Below are 24,073 nucleotides of genomic sequence, written 5' to 3' on the forward strand. Positions count from 1 at the left end.
ACAGAGCAGCTGCTTTGTTGATTTAAGTGTCTGTGAAGCTAAGGTGCCCTATTTGGTACTTTATGAAACTGTTACACTGCATCAACAAGATTTCCAAAACCTGTCATTTATAGTGCAGCATGTTCTGCTACAGTGTTAGGAAAAGTGATGTCATCAGCTGAACATAGCACTCTGAACTTGTCCCAATGTTTTAGGTGTTATAACAGAAAGCGCATGAAATATTATAAAGTGTGTAAAATGTCGCATGCGGACATAGAGATCAGTCCGTCAGCACAACCTACAGGTAGGAGGTATTTAACATACTGATCGCTAATAGTTTTACATGAATGTTACGTAATGAACAAAAAAATAACAACAATAAAAAAATAAATGCAAAAATATGTATTTTAACTTTTGGTTTCCCAATTCATCAAAACAACTGAAAGCACTGGCATCTATATTCGCAAAAGAATACATTTTTACTCTCTTCACTGCTGCATCTACAACTGCAATAGAGGAAACCGTGCTGCCACTATCACTATGACTTCCTGCACGGTCATATTTTTCTGTGTATGGGATACACTTTATCTGCGACAACGTTCTCCTTAACACATGGGAAATCCCACACTGTGCGCATGAACTGCAGCTTTTCCCCCTGATGAAACAAGTAGAATTTCCGTGTCGTCATTATTACTCAGATTTGGAATTTCAGATCCATTTCTTTCATCTGCTTGGTTGAATCCCACATTTTAATATCAGTAGAAGATGGCATGTCCGTGCCTTGGAAATGTGGTGCTAAGCATAAAAAATTGACGTTTTGAAGGATGGTGGGTCTTTCCAGCTTCCGTCAGATTCACTGTCTCCTGCACAGTGACTTTCTGTAATAAATTCCAAAGGTGAGGATAAAGCCCAAATCTGAAGGCTGCAATTTGCTTGTGCTGTTTGGTGGCAGGGACTCTTAACTACATATAGTATAACCTTACGTTTTGGGTGTGCAGGTCAAAAATCAACAAACAGGAGAATTTTCCTGTATCAGGTTCTCGTTCTTGCATCAAAGGCTGTAAAATAGCTTCTCTATTTGTTCCCCAGTTACCTACACTTTGTTATTGACACTGTAGTTCAAGGCAATGCATTTACGCTATTAAAACGATCGATTGACATGTCGTATGCAGAGAAGTCCTCAGTTCCGAGCATATTGGCCACCTTCGCTACATTTCCACCGTGCAGCATCACGCTGTCGATGGGAATTTTGGGTGTGTGTGCTGTCTGAAACCAGGCTGTGATAATTCTTTCCAGCAATGCGTACTTATGGTAACTTGCATATTTCAGCTTTCTCGAATGTGGCCCAGTGTTGCACTTTGCAAAACAGAGCCTTTGGTTTTTGACAGTGGTCTTCAGCATAGACACAGATATTACAAAATTTTGTGCTAATGCAATGCATATCCTGCAACCAGGATGGCCCCATCGTACGCCAACCTATTTATGGGCCGCTTAGAGGAAGCCTTCTTGGTTACCCAGGCCTACCAACCCAAAGTTGGGTACAGATTTATTGATGACATCTTCATGATCTGGACTCACAGTGAAGACCAACTCCAGAATTTCCTCTCCAACCTCAACTCCTTTGGTTCCATCAGATTCACCTGGTCCTACTCCAGATCCCACTTTCCTTGACGTTGACCTCCATCTGTGCAATGGCCAGCTTCACACATCCGCCCACATCAAACCCACCAACAAGCAACAGTACCTCCATTATGACAGCTGCCACCCATTCTATATCAAACGGTCCCATCCCTACAGCCTAGGTCTTTGTGCCAAACAAATCTGCTCCAGTCCAGAATCCCTGAACCATTACACCAACAACCTGAAAATAGCTTTCGCATCCCGCAACTACCCTCCCGACCTGGTACAGAAGCATATAACCAGAGCCACTTCCTCATCCCCTCAAACCCGGAACCTCCCACAGATGAACCCCAAAAGTGCCCCCTTTGTGACAGGATACTTTCCGGGACTGGATCAGACTCTGAATGTGGCTCTACAGAAGGGGTACGACAGCCTCAAATCCTGCCCCGAAATGAGATCCATCCTTCACGAAATCCTCCCCAATCCACCAAGAGTGTCTTTCTGCCGTCCACCTAACCTTCTTAACCTCTCAGTCCGTCCTTATGAAATCCCCTAACCATCTTCCCTACCCTCTGGCTCCTACTCTTGTAACCGCACCCGGTGTAAAACTTGTCCCGTGCACCCTCCCACTACCACCTACTCCAGTCCTGTAACCCCTAAGGTGTACACGATCAAAGACAGAGTCACGTGAGAAAGCACCCACGTGATTTACCAACTGACCTACCTACACTTTGCAGCTTTCTATGTGGGAATGACGAGCAACAAACTGTCCATTCACATGAATGGACACAGGCAGACAGTGTTTGTTGGTAATGAGGATCACCTTGTGGCTAAACGTGCCATGGTGTACGGACAGCACATCTTAGCACACTGTTACACCGCCCAGGTTATCTGGATACTTCCCTTTAACACCAACCTGTCAGAACTCCGGAGATGGGAACTTGCCCTTCAGTATATCCTCTCTTCTCGTTATCCGCCATGCCTCAACCTCCGCTAATTTCAAGTTGCCGCCTCTCATACCTCACCTGTCTTTCAACAAAATCTTTGCCTCTGTACTTCCGCCTCGACTGACATGTCTGCCCAAACTCTTTGCCTTTACAAATGCTGCTTGTGTCTATGTATGTGCGGATGGATATGTGTGTGTGTGTGTGCGCGCGAGTGTATACCTGTCCTTTTTTCTCGCTAAGGTAAGTCTGTCCGCTCTCGGGATTGGAATGACTCCTTACCCTCTCCCTTAAAACCCACATCTTTTCCTCTTTCCCTCTCCTTCCCTCTTTCCTGATGAAGCAACTGTAGGTTGCGAAAGCTTGAATTTTGTGTGTATGTTTGTGTTTGTGTGTCTATCAACATACCAACGCTTTTGTTTGGTAAGTTACATCATCTTTGTTTTTAGATATATTTTTCCCACGTCGAATGTTTCCCTCTATTATATTCAAACTATAATATTACTTACAAATACTGGGAAGTGGATGTCTTCTATATGTGATCATAATCACAGGGTCAAGTTAATGTCGAAACAGTACAGCTACTGTAATATCGGCATACTTCTTTTTGTATAAAATGTTAACCCATGATCAGGTCACAGAAATGGCACAACAGTCGACATACTGCAGTATCGTCCTCGGCTATATGTCATTGGCTGCCGTATAGAAGGCAACCATTGTTGCCATTTAGACCTCAGAGCTGCTACCTCTAGATTGGGTAGATCCTCAGTTGGCTTCACGAGGCCGAGTGCACCCTGGTCCAATTGGCCCACTGAAGAGAAATACTTGGCAGTGTTGGGAATTGAATCTGAGTTCCCCACACAGAGGGCTGCCAAGTCGATCGCCCGGCTGTGGAGATGGTGGTCATTTTGTGTGTAGCACTCAATATTGAATAAAGTTGAGGTTTGGAGTGCTAACAAACAACTGAATATTCATCTGAAGTCACAACATCTTCAAACTCTGTCAAAACAATTACTTCCTTCAGTCACCGAGCTGAATGTAGCCTGGTAATGGCAGGAGGCAAAGTCATAGCACCACAAGTTGTTCCGACTTGTACTGGTTCAGATCTAGAGAGTAGAGAAACTGTGGCTCGAGAAAATTAATTGGGTAATGTCTGTAAACACTACTCTAAAGCCAGGGTCATCTTGTGTCGGTTATGTCAGTTTTTCTCCATGAACGTGATTTCGTAAAGTGTAAATCGTGAGAAACAGTATTATGAAAAGAATAGTTGCTACTCAACATATAGTGGAGATGTTGAGTAGCGGATAGGCATAACAGAAAGACTGTCACAAATAAAGCTTTCTGTCGTTAAGGACTTTGTCAAAAATAGAAAAACACACACACACACACACACACACACACACACACACACACACACACACAGAACTTAATGGGAGTGATAAAATTATTGAAAGTGCTGGGAAAACGTTAATTTTTGGAATGTCAGTAGGGAGTTATTCGGTTAATCAGTGAATACGGGCATCACTGTCCTGCACTATTTGCAGCATAAAGCAGATATCAGCAATGCATGTCATCGTCTAGTTGGAGGTAGAGTATTGGAGGATGGTATGCAGAAGGCGAGGAACAGTTGTTAACCAGAAATGGCTTTACACCGATAACATACAAAATTAATTGCTTTTTGTGCATAGCCTTTCCTTCAAATTGTGCTTTTTCTACATGTTCATGTTTATTGTTTTATGTATATATAGCACTTTTGCAGCCTTGGTCGAAAAGGCAGAATCGTGTTTGTTCTGAAAGATTTATCTGTAGCCGGGCAGGAGGTCTAGTTTAGCTTGGAACATGACACCAACACATGTTAATATGAAATGTACGCATGTGCCGGGAGGGGGGATGTGACAGCGGCGACACTCTGTTTTAAGTCATTTTTTATATGGTTGTGTGTATTTGCCCCGGATACTTTGGCACCTATTATAAATAAATGTGGAAAGTGAATATTATGTCATTGGCTACACAAATAAGCTGTTCCTACTATCATGATTTTCCATTACCACTTGTGACTGGTTTTAGCAACACTCATCTGTTGAGGTGAGTGTGGACAGATCCTTCTAAAATTTTACTTATTATTCTTGTACTGCAGCTACTTGCAGGAAAAGTACTTCTTAATAAGTAATCAGGGAATGTGCCAATTTACAGGTCAGGTAGGACAGTTTTTCTTAATTTATTGTTTATGCTGTTGCTTTAGTGTTAAACAATAAATAGTTTGTAATAGATACCTGAAAAATTATTTAATTTTTTCAAAAAATGTTTGTGGATTCATCATTGATGTATCACTTCTCCTTTGTTTTTAATAAAAATACCTGCAGTTTGGTCAGCATTCTTCACTGCAGTTACAAATTACTTACAAGCTAATTTCAACTGTAACTGTGTTTGAATTTAACTTAGTAGTAATATTCACCTCCTTTCTACAAGTGGCATATCTTTATGCCAATCACTGTATTGAAGCATTGTTGGAACTCTGTATCTTATAACTATTCTGTACTCGGTTTCATCCAATATAAGTGAGTCGTAACTTATGGTACATCTAGATAATTTGCATTGTTCCCCAGCGAATGTGACCACTGAGACTGGACCACTGAGATTGCATATGAAAACATGAGCAACATATGTGGTGTTCATTGGAGTACATTGATGATAACAAATTTTCCATGGGGCCATGTTGTGTTAAATTACATTCTAACAACTGCAATTGTCACACTGTTCACTGAAGTAACCTCCCTTCCATCTGAAGAAAAAAAAATGTGCCTGTATGCTACCAACATACGCAATCAGTTTTTATGACAGTAAAAATTAAATATAAATACATTGCAGCATATTTAAATATGTGTATTAACTTAAAAATATAATGAGTTACAAAATGTAATGAAATGAACTAGACAAAAAGTTTAATTGTACAGGCAGTAGGAGTAAGTGTAAGAGTCCTCAATTCTCAGGCGCTGCTTTAAATCGCTCAGTGTCTTACCTACTGTTTCATATTGTATCTACTCTTCAGTGATCCTTATCAGTTGTCAAGATGTTTGTCTTTCTGTGACCCCACTGTACGCACACCATTCCCCACTGTACGCATACCATTCGGTCTGTGAACTTTGCAGGTGCAGGACCTGACAGCGACGAACGAGTTCCTGCTGGACCAGAACGCGCAGCTGCGCATGGCGAGCAAGCGGCAGGTGGTGCCCGCGGTGAGCATGACAAGCACTGTGCCCGGGGCAGGCCCCACTCTGCAGGTGAGTGCGTGGATTGAAGTAATTCATATCAGCTTGCCAGAGGAGGGGTACTGACTAGGGAGAGTCTTTGCCACTTCGTCATTTGACAGGGTAGCCAGTCAGCTGGCTGTTCTAGGCTGCCGTTCTGTAGCTGTTTGCGTAACACAGCGGATCCGGTGTGACAGATACGATGGATTGAGTGCCTTCTTCTTTTCTCACAGTATAGTGCGCTGATAAAACATTATTTCAAAATTGTGGTACTGGAAGCCACATTACAATTGCCGAAGTCACTGTAATTCGATAAAGTTGTTGTGGATTGTTGGCATATCGTTTTGTAAGATGTACCGACATTTCGGCATGTGTTGCGAGTGGCATTTACCCAGATTCGTCAGGAGGCTGAAACATTGGTACATTACAATTGCCGAAGTCACTGTAATTCGATAAAGTTGTTGTGGATTGTTGGCATATCGTTTTGTAAGATGTACCGACATTTCGGCATGTGTTGCGAGTGGCATTTACCCAGATTCATCAGGAGGCTGAAACATTGGTACATTTCACAACAGAACATGATCTACAACCCACACAAATTTTAAGGAAATTGACTCTAATCGCAAAAGCCTGTGAACATATGTGCAACTGTTCTATTCATAAAGGTGATCTACTACAAGAAATGAGGTATTAATGTGGACACGTCGCAACAGACTTGGTGTGTCTAGGTCTGGTAGTTAAGAGTTGAGATGTATTCACAACCTCCTCTTCCCACTCACTGATTTCTGAGAAGTTTGGCTGCAGATCTGTGTTTTTTTTAAATCTGCTTCCAGTTGTATATAGGGCCTTCAATAAGTAAGTTGCATATGTTGCCCCATGCTAAGACAACTGCACGACAAGACTGGTGCAGTTTGAGAAGAGAGTGTATATTCTGGGCCTCCTGCAGTCACAGTTCTGCTGCACTTACAGATAATGGGTGCATCAAAGCATGTGAGTCAAATGGCGTGGCAGCTCTTGTATGTGAAACATCTAAATTGCACACAGGTTCACTGCGAAATTCTCTCAGTGTACAGATCAGATCCGATGTTGCATCCAGCCGTAATGAAATGGTGCCGACAGTTCGATCGAGGCTCCACAGACAGGGGTGGTGCCGGTCACAAAGGAGAACTGTCGACATTGACCTCGAGCTACAGTTACCAGTCGTTCGAGGAACCGATTCGTAGCAATCGCAGGTTTTCCGGCAGTGGGGACATTCGCAGTTATCGAATGGCTAGGGGACTGAGAAGTGGGTTTCTGTCACTGAGGAATTGAATGATTGTAGAATGTTCTGAGCTTTCTTTGTATTTACTTGATGACTGTGTTGAAAAATAATGTCTTGTATGTGTGTAACTTTGGAGTGCAGTGCAGCCTTCAATAAAAGTTACTTGACCTGCAGTGAAAGTGTGTAAGTTACTGTTTGTAGTCCTACTATATTATTTTCTCTCAGTGGTGGATATTTTGTTATTACAACTAATGCTAGAGGTGTGCTCCAACAGGGGAAATGTGCTCTGTCCACAATATTGAGAAGTAAAATGAAGTTTTGTTGCGAATTTACATCTCATATTACATCCGGCATAGCCATTTAGTTAACTTATGAGATGTACATTAACTCACCATAATGTTAAATCGTATAATAAGTGTTGCAATGGGTACCTGTTAATACGTTTGTGTGACATCGATAGTGTAATAAACATTATTGTGACACGTGTTACGTACCAAAATGAGTCTGCCCGTAAACCGAAGATTCCGACAGACGGTGTGTCCTAGAAGAGGTTTTGGGTAGCATTGTAGCAGCTGCTATTAATTGTGTGACTTGTTGTTATTACAAACAAAACAGATGTGACTCAGTCTTAGGACAGCTGCTGTTACAACAACAAAAAATATGTGAGTAATTGTGCAGGAAATCTGAAATAATGGCCTTTAACAGTTGAGAAGTGGCAAAGATTAGCAGTGAGATGTACTGAAGTACAGAGTAGGGAGATACTTGGCAAGCTGTGCAAATTACGAGAGCGCTCGGAAGAGAAATGGCAAACGGTGTGGCATACAGCTCGCACTAGCGCGGCAGCAGCGCAGGCAAATCTCAGCATTCATCTGTAATGGTGTGAGTGTATGTTTTCTTCCTGGTGTCATTTTGGAGTGCAAATTGTGACAAACGTGTTATCTAACTTAAGCATAATTTAGAAAGATTGTTAAGTGGAAATTGTTGTGTGGAGCCGAGTGTCAGTTCGAGTCTGCTTACCAGATACGTGCACGTATTTGTCGTAAGAAGCACACTTGTAAGTGCTCACTTTTATCTGAACATATTGTCTTCAGGCACAGTGCAGTTTCCTCAGTTGTTAATTTTGTTTTGTTTTTGTGGTTTGTTCTTAAAGAAGGTCTTGACAATTTCAGCTGCTTACAGGCAGAGGAATTCGATCCTCTGCAAAAGAGACAGTGAATTTTTTTTCTCTTATACGAGTAGTCGGGACACGAATATGACAGAGTCTTGTGTGTAAGTTTACTGTAAGTGTTCCTGAGCAGTTGACTTGCGAAGATCTTTCTACGTTCATTTCGTCGTGTTTGTGCACGAGAGAGGCAGTGCACTGCTTTGAGACGTGACCGAACGGCAATAAACAGCTTGCACAGTTTGATCTGCAAATGTCAAAAATTTTCTATTTTCGAGTAAAGTACACACGCGAGTCCAATTATTGCTGAGAAAAATCTGTGTCCTGCTCAAGTTGTAACCTGTCATTTTTTGAGAGGTAGTAAATAGATATACTGGCCCTTTTTACACTTGCAATTCAGGTCATAATAATACAGCTTCTTTATGATTTCACTGTAAACTGCCAAAATAAATTGGCAATTTTTTTTATTCTTATTTTTAAAAGGAGAGGTTCTTAGCAGTGGGATTGACGTTTTGAAACAATCCATAACATGATGTAGACTAAGATCCAAGGAATTGCACCCTCTAACCGTTCAACCCGGTGGGCCCTCATTTGTGAGTAATCAATGAATTTCGTGGTTTACTATACAGCTTTAAAAATGGTAACAACTTAAAGTCTGGTTGTATAGTGTAATGGTTAAGTTACTGACCTCACATGCAAAAGGTTGTCAGTTCAAACTTTGTCAGATACGTTGAAATTTTTTAATTTTTAAATATTGATTGAATTGATTTTGCTCGTTATTTTCATCAATTAATTGGTTTAAATGTATTTTTTTTTTATTCAGTTGTCACATCATATTATTTATTGTTATGACGGAGATGAGTCGCAGATAAGAACAACGATAAGACTGTCACGATGTATGCTTTTGGCCATAAGGCCTTTGTGAAAAATGGACAACACACACACACACACACGACTGCAGCCTCTGGCAGCTGAACTGTGGCTTCAACTGCCAGAGGCAGCAGCCATGTGTGCGTGAGTTGCATTTGTGTGTCTGTTGTCTATTTTCAACATCAGCATCTCTGCTATATGGTGAGTAGCAATTTTCCTTTTCATAAAATTGCTACATTCCGTCCTGGATCTTCCATCGCTTGATTTTATTTGTGTACGGAGTACTTCATTTGCTGTCATTTTTCTTCCTGTCAGTCTTTTTACGCTTAGAATCCTTTATCGTGGTTATTGTTATCTATTAACTTCAATTTAATTGCTTCCATTTTGTCATCTGACATATTTGTCTGAGTCATTGCATTCATTACTTCTATTTCTCATTTTGTTTGAATTTCACTTTACTTACAATCTGCTTTCATTTAAATCGTCATCTGTGTTATTTTGTCTATAGTGCAGTAAGAATTTATGTTTTAAATACTTGTATGACAATTGTCATCCAAAAAGGTGTCGACCTTGTAACAAAGAATACTTTCTTGACACCGTTGCACTACCAGTATAAATAGATTACTTCATCTTTATTTTAACTGGTAGATTGGAATTTCAAATGTTTAAACATTATGAAAGATAAAGAGAAAAAAATACGTTAATGTGCACAAAAAATCCAAGTGTAAAAAGAATAAGAAGAAGAAAAAAATACGAGCAATTGAAGAAATTAAAATGTTGATTAAAATCGTGCGACAAAGGAATACAAATAAAAGAAATTGCGTGTAAACCAGTTAATTGAATAAAACAATGATCAGAGTAATTTTGATAAAGATTTAAAAATAAAAAAATTAGTCGTATCTGGCGAGATTTGAACCTACGACCTTTTGCGTGTGAGGTCAGTTCCTTAATTATTATGCTATGCAGCCAGTTTGTAATTTGTTATCATTTTTAAAGCTGTATACCGTCACACAAAATTCAAAAAAAAATTTTCGGCGATTATTCGCAAACATGGCCCCACTAGTGTGATTGGTTGCAGAGTGTGGTTCCTTGGACCTTAACCTACATTGCTGTATAGATTTTTCAAAAAGTTGATACCACTGCTGGAGATCTCTCCTTGTCAGGTATAATATTTAATTTTTTTGTGGCCCGTATGTGTAGTGGTTTCTTTCTGAACTTTTCAAACTAATACTTCAGAAGTGATTACGAAGCTCAATTGGGGGTCCAAGTTTGTCAAGGGAACCTTACAGGGTGACCTCTTAAGACTTTCTCCCTACGTGTAGCAGTTGAATGTCAGTGCCTGGAGAGAAAAGAAAATCCCCACCTTTGAGAATTGAAGGATTTCTGAACACTGTTAAATACAAAACATTCCTATCTTCTTAATGTAGTCATCAGTAGCTGAGCATGTAGTGAGTTCAGAAGACGCCTAACACATTTTTATTACAGGTTGTATGAAAACAAATTACAGATATGCAAAATGCTTTATTGTTAAATGGAAAGAAGTATTTGCCCCAATAATATTGTTCAATCTATTTTATTTTCTGTTTCATGTTTCACTGTGTTGTAGCAGATTGTCATTTCTTGTGAATACATGCTTTTTCAAGCAGTTTAATTATACATAAAAAGCTGTTATTTTTATTTTAAAAAAATATACGCCTTTGTTTGTGAATTATGTTAAGAAATATGGAACTTACATAAGAGTATAATAAACGTTACTGTTTGTGGGATTCGAACCACTACCTTTATAATTAAGACATCTAATGTGGAGCACTCAGCTGCTGGGACTGCAATAATAATTAGAAATGAGTTGTGCTCGACAGTGTAAGAATTCTTCCTTCGAAGGTGTGTTTTTTTACAATAAGTCGTGTCAGTTTAGGGAATTGATTTCTGGGCACTGACCTCAAATTGTGGACGTACAGAGAAAATAAAAGGGGACCAGCTTTTAAGTCCCCTCATGAAGTTTAGTGGGTCATTGGATTTCAACTAAAGTGAGGGTAATAGATTATAATCCAAAAAAAGTCAGCCATTGTTTGCACCAGTTACAATGCTGTGCCCCAGACAGGTGTTTCGTGAGCAAGGGAACGAAATTTATTAGGAATGGTGTGAAATCGTACACACCACTGTGCAGAGGTGGGTTTAGGAAGAGTTGTAGTTAATTTCTGCCCCCCAGTGTAACAGTTGGTGTTCGTAATATTTTATGCAACCTCTATGTACGGTCAGATCGACTGCGCCTGAAGACGATACGTTTGTGCTCAGGGCTCCTTCGATCCCTTTTGGAACAGACAGGTTATTTTCAAATTATTTTTCCACTTAGCCAAGTTTTGCAGTTTACATTACTCGCAACCTGTTTCGAAGCTCGGTACAACTGCGCGCTCTGGTGCTTTGTTAACTGTGCCTGAGGGTGAGGCCATTTAGGCTTTGAATAACAAACAGACTGCAAACATAACTGACTGGAAAATTAGTGTGAAAATACCCTATGTGAAAACCAAAATAAGTGAATGCTGTGACAGTGTCGCGTTTTCTAGTTTTCTTGTCACCTCAAAAACAAAATACACCCATCCCGTGCACAAAAATGGAGTAGTAATGAGAAAGGATCCAACAAAAGAGTCGAAATGAGGGGTGTGCAAGTATCTGGTGCAGGACCGGATTCCGGTGCCTCCCACCCCACCCGAGGCATGCCCGAGGTGGTCTGATTTCGGTGCACCGAATTTTGGGCACGAGCCGGAGAGTAGCCGCCCCCACTGCCGCCGCAGGTGCAGGCCGTGGACACTATGGGCGCTCAGATGCAGGTCGTGGGTGCCGCGCAGATGGCGGCGGTGGCGGCTGTGGCAGCCGGCGCTCTGAGGTCGTCGGCGGTGCCCGTATCGGTGGCGGGCGTGGCGGTGCCCGTGTCCTTAGCTGCCGGCATTGGCGTGGCTCCCGTGCAGATCCCGCAGTCGGTAAGTGGGTGGGCTGTGGGCGGACCTGCCGCGGACGTGCAGATGAATGCTGGGATGGCGCCCGTCTCTCTCGGTATTGTCTGTCTGTGTGTCAGTGTTGATGTCGAGGTGGTGGTTTCTGTAAATGTGTGTCGTAATTTTTGTGATTTATCTAAACGTCATTTGTTTTCTTATTGAAGTAAGAATTGCAAAATGTGATGATAAAATGTAGAAGGGGTACTTAATTAGTGATTGCTGTATTTTTTGATGTCTGGACACTTTAGGAAATTCATATTTTTCTACAACTCTTGCCACCAATTTGTTCGTCCCGATATGGTGCTGTGAGTGATAGTTGTATTTACTCACTGTCAGATTCAAACCGGACATCTGAAGTCAGTCAGTTGACTCAGTCAATTGTTGTATAATGTTGTGTTTAAGAGTGGAATTGTTGTCTTCGTTGCTGAGAGTACCTTAAAAACTGTAACACACTTCTTATTATTTAAATTCTATTATAGTTAGTACAATAGGTAGCTAGTTGAAAACTGTCAGTTGCAGGGAACACAGGTTTAGAGATTATACTTGTTATATTCTGATAAAGTGTCTGTTTTTGGTAAGTGTTTTCACAAGTTTTGTTCTCTCTTTTTTTTTTTACCATCTGTTGTGTGTTAAATGTAAAATGCACTTCTCTACAAAACATACACAATACGTGAATTGGTGAACACTGGGTAATGTTGTGATAATGTTAGCCTTCGGTGACCTGGTTTAGTGTCAGTTTGATGATTGAGGCCTCACTGTCCTCGTATTACAGATCCTCGAGTATATACAGCTGGAATATTTTTTCGTTACAAACACACATGCGTGGAAGGGTATTGCACCTTGTGATTCCCACTTCCTGTATGTATGTAGCTGCATTTCATCCTATGCAGTACCTTATGAAAGCGCGTTCTGCCTGTGCCCACAAACCAGTGAATGAAACAGTCAGACGATTGATGGCTGTTCTTGGTAATACAAACGTAAAACTAGCAAAGTATGGTCAGCAAGTAGAGCTGTAAAATGCACACTTTATTATGACTCCTGTGTTTTGCGTGCTTTCAGAAGTTAAAGAGCAGTTTTCTTTCGAAATGTTTTGTTTTTATGAGGGTAAATCAAATAAAGATGAGACTTCTTTTTTTAAAATTTAATTTACTTTTTGGGGGAGGGGGCGGGGGGAGGAGATGTGTAACGATGCACGTACATTTAATCACAATCTGTAATGTGAATTAAAAACCACTTTCCATCTGTAAACGATTTGCTTTTTGGTCTCACGTTAACTCTTAACCCGCCTGTGATAGTGACAAAGGTGCTACAATAACTTCGTCTGCAATCTCAGTGACAGTGAAATGCATGTCACCCTCCAGAAGTTACCGTCACCTTCAGTGCCAGTGTGGGGTAGCGACAGTGGCCCTCATTCTCGACGTGTTCGTGCCGAGCAGTAGTTCGAGATCTCGGAAGTTGATCGTCCTCGAATTGTCGACTCGCTCTTCCGAATATTTTCCCCGGTCGTTACTCCTACCCGAGTGAGAAATGTACAATTGGACCGCTCGACGGACGTAAGTTCCTCAGACAGTGTGCTAATGACAAATGACGAAAGTGAGTGGCCCAATTCTACTCTTGCCGCACTCCTCACCACGTCCCCACCCGACACCAAAAGGAGTAGTACCATCACGTGCAGATGTTTTGATGAATGACATTGATATTGACTTATTTGTTACTATGTGTATTTTTATCTGTTTAAGTCATTTTTTCCTTTTGAGCACTGCAAATGGTGAACAAAAGACCTCCTCCTCCCCCCCCCCTGCTCTCTCTCTCTCTCTCTCTCTCTCTCTCTCTCTCTCTCTGTGTGTGTGTGTGTGTGTGTGTGTGTGTGTGTGTGTGTGTGTGTGGGGGGGGGGGGGGGGGGGGCCTTCCTTCCGTGAGGTTGCAAACAAAGGTGTAATTTTTTTTATGGAAGAAATTTCTCTCACTCGAGTCCTTTATTCACAGTGGATTTGCTTCAAAACTTATCATCGATACGTGTACGAATCAAACGCATCTCCTCTGGCATCCTCCCACCTAATACACTAGCCAGTTGGTTATCACTGGTAGTTATTTGACATTAAAATAAAACTCACTTATTCAGTTCCACTTAACACTTCTCCGTAGAAAAAGTGTGCTCAGGTGTACTCGTAATGAGCACTGTTCACCTGGAGAATGTAATTTTCAATCTTCATTGTGTTACACCCATTTAAATTGTTTTGCAGTGCCCTGTGTCAATGTGTTTACTTGTAACTGCATTTTTGTATGTACTTTGGTTGCAACTATTCTGCACATTGTTGAGCTCTATGTTGTTTTTGTTGTGGTCTTCAGTCCTAAGACTGGTTTGATGCACTTCTCCATGCTACTCCATCCTGTGCAAGCTCCTTCATCTCCCAGTACCTACTGCAGCCTACATCCTTCTGAATCTGCTTACTGTATTCATCTCTTGGTCTCCCTCTACGATTTTTACCCTCCACACTGCCCTCCCATGCTAAATTTGTGATCCCTTGATGCCTCAGAACATGTCCTACCAACCGGTCCCTTCTTCTAGTCAAGTTGTGCCACAAATTCCTCTTCACCCCAATTCTATTCAATACCTCCTCATTAGTTATGTGATCTACCCATATAATCTCCAGCATTCTTCTGTAGCTCTATAACATACAGAAATTTAGACCTGTACTTTGTCACCCCCCACTTCAGGAAAATAAACAAGATTTTTTATTTGCTTCTCAGTTGCATTTTGAATACTGTTCATGGCATTTGGTAGCTCTTCTGCCACCCCAATTGTCATTTTAAAATAATTCCCCCCCAACCATCTCCTGAACCTCTCCTATTCTAATTTATAGTGGGAGAAATTAGTTTATCACCGGTCGTGCAAGTCCAGAGTGCATCGGATGACTGTCACCTAGAAATTAACTTTTTTGTTCCGGAGAAGGAAATGTGGGAGCTAAACAGAACTGTAATAATTTGTCATTCTCAGTGAGTAACAGTTTCGATCAAAGTCGGAAGACAGTACGTGACAGAACAATATTCACTCTTTTTCCGGTCACTACCGACATTACGTTTCATTGAACGCATTAGTAAATTTAAACGAATTCCAACTCATTTATGTCTAACATTTACACATTTTTTAACTCCAGACACTGCATTTGCTTTTGTTTGCAAATATGCGGACATACTGAATGCAGTGGCATCTGCTACCCGAGACTGGCAAGGTCAGCTTTGCCGAGAAAGCTGTCTTTATCTACTGAGGCTGCCTAGCTTCTATACAGCTAATTCCTTCAGCAACCGAGTGGTGGTGGTGGTTTTTTTCCTTCTTTCTTTTTTTTCTTTTTTATTTTTTTAAAAGAGAGAAGAATTATTACTGAGCAGTATCAGGTTGGCCCACCTTGAAATATGGAACTATTGCTCGTTGTGCTTTTCCAACAGTGGAAACACTTTATAATGTCAGTGTATGAGAACTCTTCCTCAAAACTTAAATGTTTCAATAGCAGTGTCTGGTTGCCCCACAGCAGTTAGTGTGTGACTTCAAAATTAATGACAGGGATTCCAGCAGGCTTTTAGCCACACTGTTTATTCTGGTCCCCTTTGTTTCAAGAGTAGTAAGTAGCAGTGACATTTAAAACCACAGGCCACCAAGAAATATAGAACAAGTGTGCCGGGCTACTGGGAAGCAATTTTGTCCTATACCTCTGCTGGAAGACAATACAGTGTAATCTCGCACCCATTTGACAAAGGCAAGAAACTGTGGCTACTTGTTTATGTCTTTATTTGCACATGTGTATGGAGCACTTCTAGTTGATAGCACTTTGGTAGCTGGGATGTGACTTTTTGAGTGGATTATTGTAATGACTGCAGAGTGTATGTGTGTGTGTGTGTGTGTGTGTGTGTGTGTGTGTGAGAGAGAGAGAGAGAGAGAGAGAGAGAGAGAGAGAGAGATGGGGGGCGTTAAGGGAACAGCAATGACAGTGGTGCTCCGTATTTGCTGAATTCAACTTCTGACCTGTGAATTTCTGTTCACTATGCCATGTCCCAGTTGTAATTACGTATGGTGATCCTTTAGAATGTGAATGACAATTGACAAAGGAAAGTGATACTGAGGAGCTGTTATATTTCCTTGTCTTCTGTTCTAATAATACTGTTGTCATCGCTTCTGGAATATTACACTTCTTATCTGACGATCTTGCAACAATATGTTACCGAACATTGGATTCTGTAGTGCTGCAATATATTCTTTGCTTATTCCTGCACTAGAGTTGTGATTTTTCTCTCTCTGTTTCGTGTTGTGACATTTTGTATATTTTAGTGAGCCAGTCAGTAGATTATAGATTTCGAAACCAGAAAGGTCAGTGTTTATTAGCTGTCGAAACTGCAGTGACGACTGATCTTTCAGAGATCGTGAACGGATGTAAGAGTATTTTATGACTAGTAGTATTTTTGTGCACAAACCGGTCATGAAAACAAAAATTTTAGTAGTGATCTGAGATTGGTTGTGTCTCTGCAAATCTCCATTCACAGGTACACAGACCGAGTGCAGCCGTACACAGTAAATGCCCCGTAGCGTGCATTGCTGGCCGGAGCTGTTGCCATTCTCACGTCGCTTTGGCGCCCATCTGCCGCTGCTGTGAATTTTCTGTACTTGTTTATTATGAGACAACTTCTGTCTTTTTTTTTTTGTCAGTTTCAGCTTTGACGCTCAGAGCTTTTGCGGGGAGAATGGAATAACCAGTATTTGGCTGAGAACCTTTGACGTTTGATTTCAGGACCGTTCTGGTAAACCCACATCCCATCTCTAGTACTGGTCTGGTTGCGTGGTTACAGCCCCAGATTCTTCTTTGACAAAGGTATCAAAATTATTTTTGTGTTTTTGTTATTTTCTGTTTTTTAACCATTCTACACCCCCGTCTCTCTCTCTCTCTCTCTCTCTCTCTCTCTCTCTCTCTCTATCTATCTCTCTCTGTTTCATTTATATCTTTATTATATCTTTATTTACATTTTATGGGGTTAGAAGACCTTGCTGAATAAGTTGCAGTGTGACCCATTGCGTGATTTGGGAGCACTGGGTTGGCCCCTGAGGAGTGGTGGTGATCTCGGTGTGAATAAATGCCGGTAGCATGCTGTACCACGCAAAATGTTGTAATGAGTTAAATCGTTACCGGTCAGTTTCTCAGTAAACTGACCGAGAAATAGTTCACACACACACACACACACACACACACACACACACACACACACAAACAAACATGGGAATTGAGGAGGAAGAAGATGGAGAAAGCTATGAACACTGTTTCTATGAAAGAGTATGGGACCACTACAATATACGGATATTTTCAGTTGCTGTTGTTTTTAAACTAGTTCAGTAAATGCAAGCAATTAGTTCAGGAAACACAGAAAAATTGAGCACTACACAAGCATCACAGAGGGAATGTACAAAAATTAAAATTTGTTTCACATCCCCATACAAAATTAAAAGAATCATAAGGACCCTTGAAATGAACTTTATCAGGGGTTTGATGACATTTTTGTTAAAGCACTAAACACTTGTGATTCTATAATGTGTAATATTATTAGTTACATGTGTAATACATAAGCACATAAGTTCCGGAATTAAATTTTGTATGAGAAACGAGTGCTGCTGTTATTGAAGCAAATATAGAACCCTGTAGACTGTAGACCAAAGTTTCCTATGGTAATAGTTTTTTTAGCAGTTAGCAACAATCTGGTGAAAGTAAACGAGAGCTTTGTCAGTGCGTGTCTATTATTTGTCATTGTTTCCTTGGCTACATTAATGTTCAGTTGCACCACCAGTTTTTGGCCAAAAGAGGAATAACCATCTTTAAACATGATAGTCCATCACTCTGCTAGATTTCCACTGAAAGTGCTACCTGTAAAATAGTGCACACTTACAATACAGTGGTTAAGGAAATGTCATTTGAGAGTTAATGATTTGCCTGTCTAGTGCATGCTACAGTTCCTTTTGAATGGTCTATACTACTGCTGCTGGGAAGTACATGGGTCGGTATGATGTAGTTGAAATTCAGATTGTTCTGATAAGCCTTTTCTGGGCTAAGAATATTCTGTGTAAATGCACAGTTCCTTTAAACTATGACAGGCGGTAACAGTGAAAGAAAGCAAAGGAAATTATGAATACTGGCTGAGATGATGAATTGAAATTTGTACCAAGGCCAGGACTCAAACCCAGGTCTCCTACTCACTAGGGAGACGCACTAATCATTGTGCCACTGCCACCATAGGATTCTGCGCAGATTACCCTTACTGAAGAAGGGGAATATAAAGATCTGTTGAGATGTGGATTGGAAGTGATATCAAGAAGGGAGACTTGATAGAGTAATGAGTGCAGCCGTGTTAGGCACAGTGCCATGGTGACGTAGGATTAGCATGTCTGCCTAGTGAACGGGAGACACCGGTTCAAAACCCAAAATTTAATTTGTTGCTTTGGCCCGTACTTATTATCATAGATAAAGATGAGATTTAATATGTCTTAGGAATGTATAATTTCATACAATTAATACCGAGGAAATAAACTTTTCCGTGACAGTGGAAAGTGTCACTTTTAAGCCAGTGTGGATTCTGAAATTGTCGATCATGTGGAATCCTGACTCGTATTTTTATTATATGACATTATGAAAGCCACAGAGTGAGCCAGTTGGCTGGATGTAGTATTTCTAGACCTCTAAAAAGCTTTTAACTAAGTACCACACCTGCATTTATAATGAAAAGCCTTATCGTTATGGGGTATAAAGTGAAATTTGTGACTGGACTTACAATTTCTTTGTAGGGGGTCGCAGTAATCTGTCTTAGGTGGAGAGTCGTCTACAGATGTAGGTGTAATTTTTGCTGTTCACGGGAAGCATGTAGGACCCTTGCTGTTGACATTTTGAATTAATCACCTGGCAGACAATATTAATAGTTAACTCAGACATTTTGCAGATGATGCAGTTACCTGTAATTGAGTACCGCCTGGAAAGATCTGCGTAAATATTTGCTCGGATCTCGATAAGATTTCAAAATGGTGCAAAGTTTGGCAACTTGCATTGATTGTTCAGAAACGGAAAGTTGTGACTTTCGCACGCAAAAAAAGTATTCTGTGATTACAATCACAGTAGTTTCAGTTGGAGTTCTTCAACTTGTACAAATACTTGGGTGTAGCAATTTCTAAAGATAAGAAATGGAATATTGACATTGGTTCAGTGGTAGCTAAAGCAGGTGGTCAGATACGGTTTATCGATAAAATACTGGTGAAATGCAGTCGATCTACAAAAGAGACTGCTTATAAATCCTAGAATAATGTGGGATGTCTATCACACCAGACTAAAAGGGGACATTGAGCACACGGAAGTAAGGGTAGCATGAATAGGCAGAGTTTTTGTTTGACTGATGGTAGAGCATTGGGGAGGTGCCGAAAAACTGATCTGAAAGACTCTTGAAGAAAGATGCAAACTATTCCGTCAAAGCCTACTTTTGAAAGTTTTGAGTACCAACTGCAAATAACGAATCTGGGAACATACTACACTCACATATTGCTCCTCTGGGGATCGCAAAGGCGAGACTGCAGTGCCCGCAGAGCCATTCGAGCAGTCGTTTTTCACGTGTTCCGTACGTGAGTGGAGCGGGAAGAAACCCTAATAACTGGTACAGTGGAAAGTACCATCTGTCGTGTGCTTCACAGTAGTTTGCAGAGTAAAGATGTAGATGTAATATTGCATCAGGAACTGTGTACGCTGTGCTGTGTGGCAGTGTGATGAGCTGGTGTTACCACAGCTACAACTTGCAAAATATTCTGCATCGCATTCCACATCTTTTACCCTGATGCTTGCGTGATGGCAGATCGTTTGTATATATTGACAGAATCAATGGACCCTGAATAGCTTCCTGTGGGATCCCCAGTTTGTAATGGCCCATTCACATTGGAGTCTGTTCCTCACGTGAGGACATGGGAAGAAAACCTAGTGTTCCCAGTTCACTACATACAAACTGAACCTTTGGGTGTATTGCTCTGTCTTTGCAAAAATATAGCGTGGTCCACATAACTGTATGGTGCGGTAATATTGAAGCAGATACCTACTGTCTTCAGCTTTTCTGTAGTCCTGCAAATGCCTCACACAAAGGAATAAATTACGTTTCCTGTTGGTGCTCCCATCCTGAATCCACACTGCACATCTGAAAAAAACTTCTGTACTGAGATTTTTTGCTACTCTCTTATGCACTTCTATAACAGTATCATTATGAAACACTGGTAACAAGTTGTTGCCTTTGGTTGTCTGCCTATCTTTTTAAGAGTGTAGTAAATTTTTTAATGTATCAGAAACTGACCACAGCTGAACGAGCATAGAACTTGTCGATTGTGTACTGGATTCTTCCACCTTGCTAGGTATTTCTGTGTGTCAGTATTCTCTTTTAACTGGTTTAATAATTTATAAAATTTCCCTCTCGCTCGTTTTCTGTAGCTGTGCGACACCTTTGTCTCGAATGTCAGCTTTTAAAAATTGTTTAAGTTAACGTGTCAGCTGCTGGTAGGAATGATTATTGGGAATATTGCCAAACTTTGGTGGGTCTGTAATGGTTTCTTCCACAGGAGACAAATAAAGTGAAGCACCTGCAAGGGGAGAAGGAAATAGAATGAAACTTGACAAGTTGAGAGGGCATGTTATGTTATTACAGTGATGACACTATCTAATGAAATTTGGAAAGAACTCTGTATTATGAGCCCACCTGTCAATATGACATACACATTCTGGCGTCCACGAATGCACTGATTTGGTTAAAAAGGGTGTCTTAAAGTTATTGTATCCTCTCCTGAGGCAAACTGGCCCACAACTTCAGTAACTGCACCTGGATATCAGAGGGACTGCCACCTGGACTGACTCGAGCCACGTGGTCTAGGGCACCTCGCCATTGTTCGCACAGCTCCTTGGCGTATGTCAGTGTAAGTTAGATTAAGTAGTGTGTAAGCCTAGGGATTGATGACTTCAGCAGTTCGGTCCCACAGAAACTTACCACTAGACGGAAGACCGAGTTGACATCCGAGCTGATCCTACACGTGCCCTATCGAGTGCAGATCTGGGAATCTTGCTGGGCACGGGAGTACCTCAACATCGTGCAGACAGTTTACAGAGATATCTGCCATTTGTGGACAAGCACCGATATCTCCAACAGTGACACCACAACAGTGCCGCACGAGAAGTAACACCTGAGAATGCAGGACGTCTGTCGTCCTGTTGTGCTGTCAGTGTTTTCTTAATCACTACCAGGTGTGAATCAAAATCGTACACGATGTCTCCCCATACCGTGATACCAGGAGTAATATTACTGTCTCTCTCCAAAACTTGAAGTGCGGGACCTATTCACAGGTTGCTGCTGTTCTCGTCGACGGTCTTTGCCTAGAGTACTGAAGAACTACGTCAGCAGTCCGTGCCTTCCAGTCACGGCACTGCACCGGATGCAACCGTTTGTGTCGTGCCGTTAACTGCAGCCTACGTGTGCGAAAGTAATTCCCAGTCCGGCTGCCGCTAGCACGCGACGGACAGTAGGTGGTGATGCAGAATATTTCAGGGGTTCCATTACCTGTCTCCAGACGGCAGGCACAGATGTGAAGGAACTACGACGTGTTCGGTGCACGATACAGTGATCTTCCCACGTGGCGATCGGACGTGGTCGACCGGAACCTTGTCGACAGGTACACTTGTCCTCACATTCCCGTGCAGTCTGACTTAGGGCCACTGTCATGTCTGAATACCTGACAGACCTGGATATTGCACAGTTTGACCGTACGGCCAAATGGAAACCCACAGTGAGGCCCCTTTCAACCTGTCAGGTGCCGATAATGCTGTATCACGTGAGTAAGTGGCAGTGATCGTTCGACGTGTAAGTTGTTTAACCCACCTTATACACTAATCGGCTAGAACATTATGACAACCTACTTAATAGCCAGTATTTCCACTTCAAGTACGGATAACACTGGTGACGCATCGTGACATGGGAGCAGTAGGGTCTCAGTAGGACACTGGAGGCAGTTGGCACCACATTTGCACACACGTGTCACCTAATTCTCGTAAATTCTGGGGAGGCCGGCGACGAGCTCTGACACTACCTTCGATTGCGTCAGAGACGCTGTCGTCGAATTCAGATCTGGTAAGTCGAGCGGTCGGCACACAGATTGGAACTCACCGCTGTCTTCCTGCAAGCAGCCCGTCGCACCTCTGACCTAGTGACACGGCACACTATCTTTCTGAAAATTGTCACTGCCGCTGGGAAACGTTATCGTCACGGAGGGGTGTATGTGGTCTGCAACCGGTGTACGGTACTCCTCGGCTGTCACGGCGCTCACACGGGCTCCACTGGCCCCACAGATGCCCACGTGAATGTTCTCCGGAGTGTAACGGAGCCACCACCGGCACGACGAAGGGGGTATCGGGATTTGTCAGACTGTGCAACCTCTCTGCTACTGCGTAAACGTCCCGTGCTGACGGTCATGTTCCCTTTTCGGTTGTAGTGGTCTTAACGTCGCGGTTTTAAAGTCGGCACACGTGTGAGTCGTTCGATGCGGAGGCCCACCGTTGGGAGTGTTTGGTGCACTCTGTGTTTGGCCACCTTTGTACTCTGCCCGCATTGCAGTCTGATGTTAGTTCCACCACAGTTTGCCGCCTGTCCCGTTTTACCAATCTGACGAGCCTACAACGTCCTGTATCTGTAATGAGGGTGACTGCCCAACCACAATACCTCTGGACACAGTTTCACCACATGTCGTAGACACTCACCGCTGCACTCCTCCGACACCCGACAAGTCGTGTACTTTCTGAAACGCTCGTGCCGAGTTTCTGAGCCGTCACGATCTGCCCTCGGGTACATCGCACGCCTTCCCCGTTCTACACGAGGACAGCACGCTCGCAGATACTGATACTGTGTGCACTGTGCGTGTGCCTGACTAGCAGTTATAGCTCACCAGGTGACGTTGCTATCACCTGGGCAGGTTTGTATAGGTAGTAGGTCGACGGTCAGTGTATATGGAATGAGCTTTTCACTCTGCGACGGAGTGTGTGCCGATACGAAACTTGCCGGCAGATTGAAACTGTGTGCCGGACCGAGACTCGAACTCGGGACCTTCGCCTTCCGCGGGCAAGTGCTGTACCAACTGAGCTACCCAGCCACGACTCACGACCCGCCCTCAGGGCCTATTTCACCAGTACCTCGTCTCCTACCTTCCGAACTTCACAGAAGCTCTTCTGATCAGTGAATACCTTACCATGCCTGGCAAGTTCTCTATATACAGACTACACTGATGCACACGGATGGACATTTTGTGTGTCACAGAGAATTACAACTCTTAATCATTTACATACCCACTGATAGTGTGTGTGTGTGTGTGTGTGTGTGTGTGTGTGTGTGTGTGTGTGTGTGTGTGTACAAAGTTACATTAACATATGAAACATCTTCGGGTCACTTCATTTTTTTTCGTTGAGGCAACGTATTTCTCCTTTATACTTTTTGCACGACTGAGACCCCTCCCGCCCTTTCTTTTAGAGGTCCCTATTTTGTTGAATTTTTCAGCCCTTTGTAGTATTTTACTTTGATATTGTTCATAGCTCACATTTCCTATGTGTCATATTCTAAAGTAATCAGTCATCCAAACTTATTGATTTACAGTACTACCTATCTTCTTACGATTAGTGGAACTGAGCTGTTGAAGAATGGGGCTGAAATGTTTGTAGAAGTGTATTACATTTGAGTAGTCTGTGTTGTGCCCTCCTAGATTGTATGCATGCTAATGAATCTGTACCATTAACTCTTTTACCAGCTTTGGGTATCTCACTGGCTGCATCCCTTTCTCTGCATCATTATCTGACAGATGTATTCTAATTTTTCCCACATTATGCTCCTCAGCTGGAGAACATTCTATGAAGAAACTGATTATGACTGCAATTTCCCTGTACTCTAACTGAGAATGACACTGTATCACA

General features: G+C 42.0%; 1 protein-coding gene across 2 annotated transcripts in view; it reads left to right on the forward strand.

The window, feature by feature from the left end:
• Positions 1-24,073, forward strand: part of LOC126295276 (zinc finger CCCH domain-containing protein 10-like) — a 122,926-nt gene that overhangs the window by 82,659 nt on the left and 16,194 nt on the right. The window contains exons 6-8 of one of the 2 annotated variants that reach the window (XM_049987705.1): positions 5,693-5,824; positions 11,877-12,062; positions 16,859-16,939. In XM_049987705.1, coding sequence (XP_049843662.1) covers positions 5,693-5,824; positions 11,877-12,062; positions 16,859-16,891 — 351 coding nt within the window. In that variant the 3' untranslated portion in view covers positions 16,892-16,939. The remainder of the gene's footprint in view (positions 1-5,692; positions 5,825-11,876; positions 12,063-16,858; positions 16,940-24,073) is intronic. The other variant, XM_049987706.1, reaches the window with a different exon arrangement.

This window comes from Schistocerca gregaria, chromosome 11 (genome assembly GCF_023897955.1).
Source record: "Schistocerca gregaria isolate iqSchGreg1 chromosome 11, iqSchGreg1.2, whole genome shotgun sequence".
NCBI classification, from domain to species: Eukaryota; Metazoa; Arthropoda; class Insecta; order Orthoptera; family Acrididae; genus Schistocerca; species Schistocerca gregaria.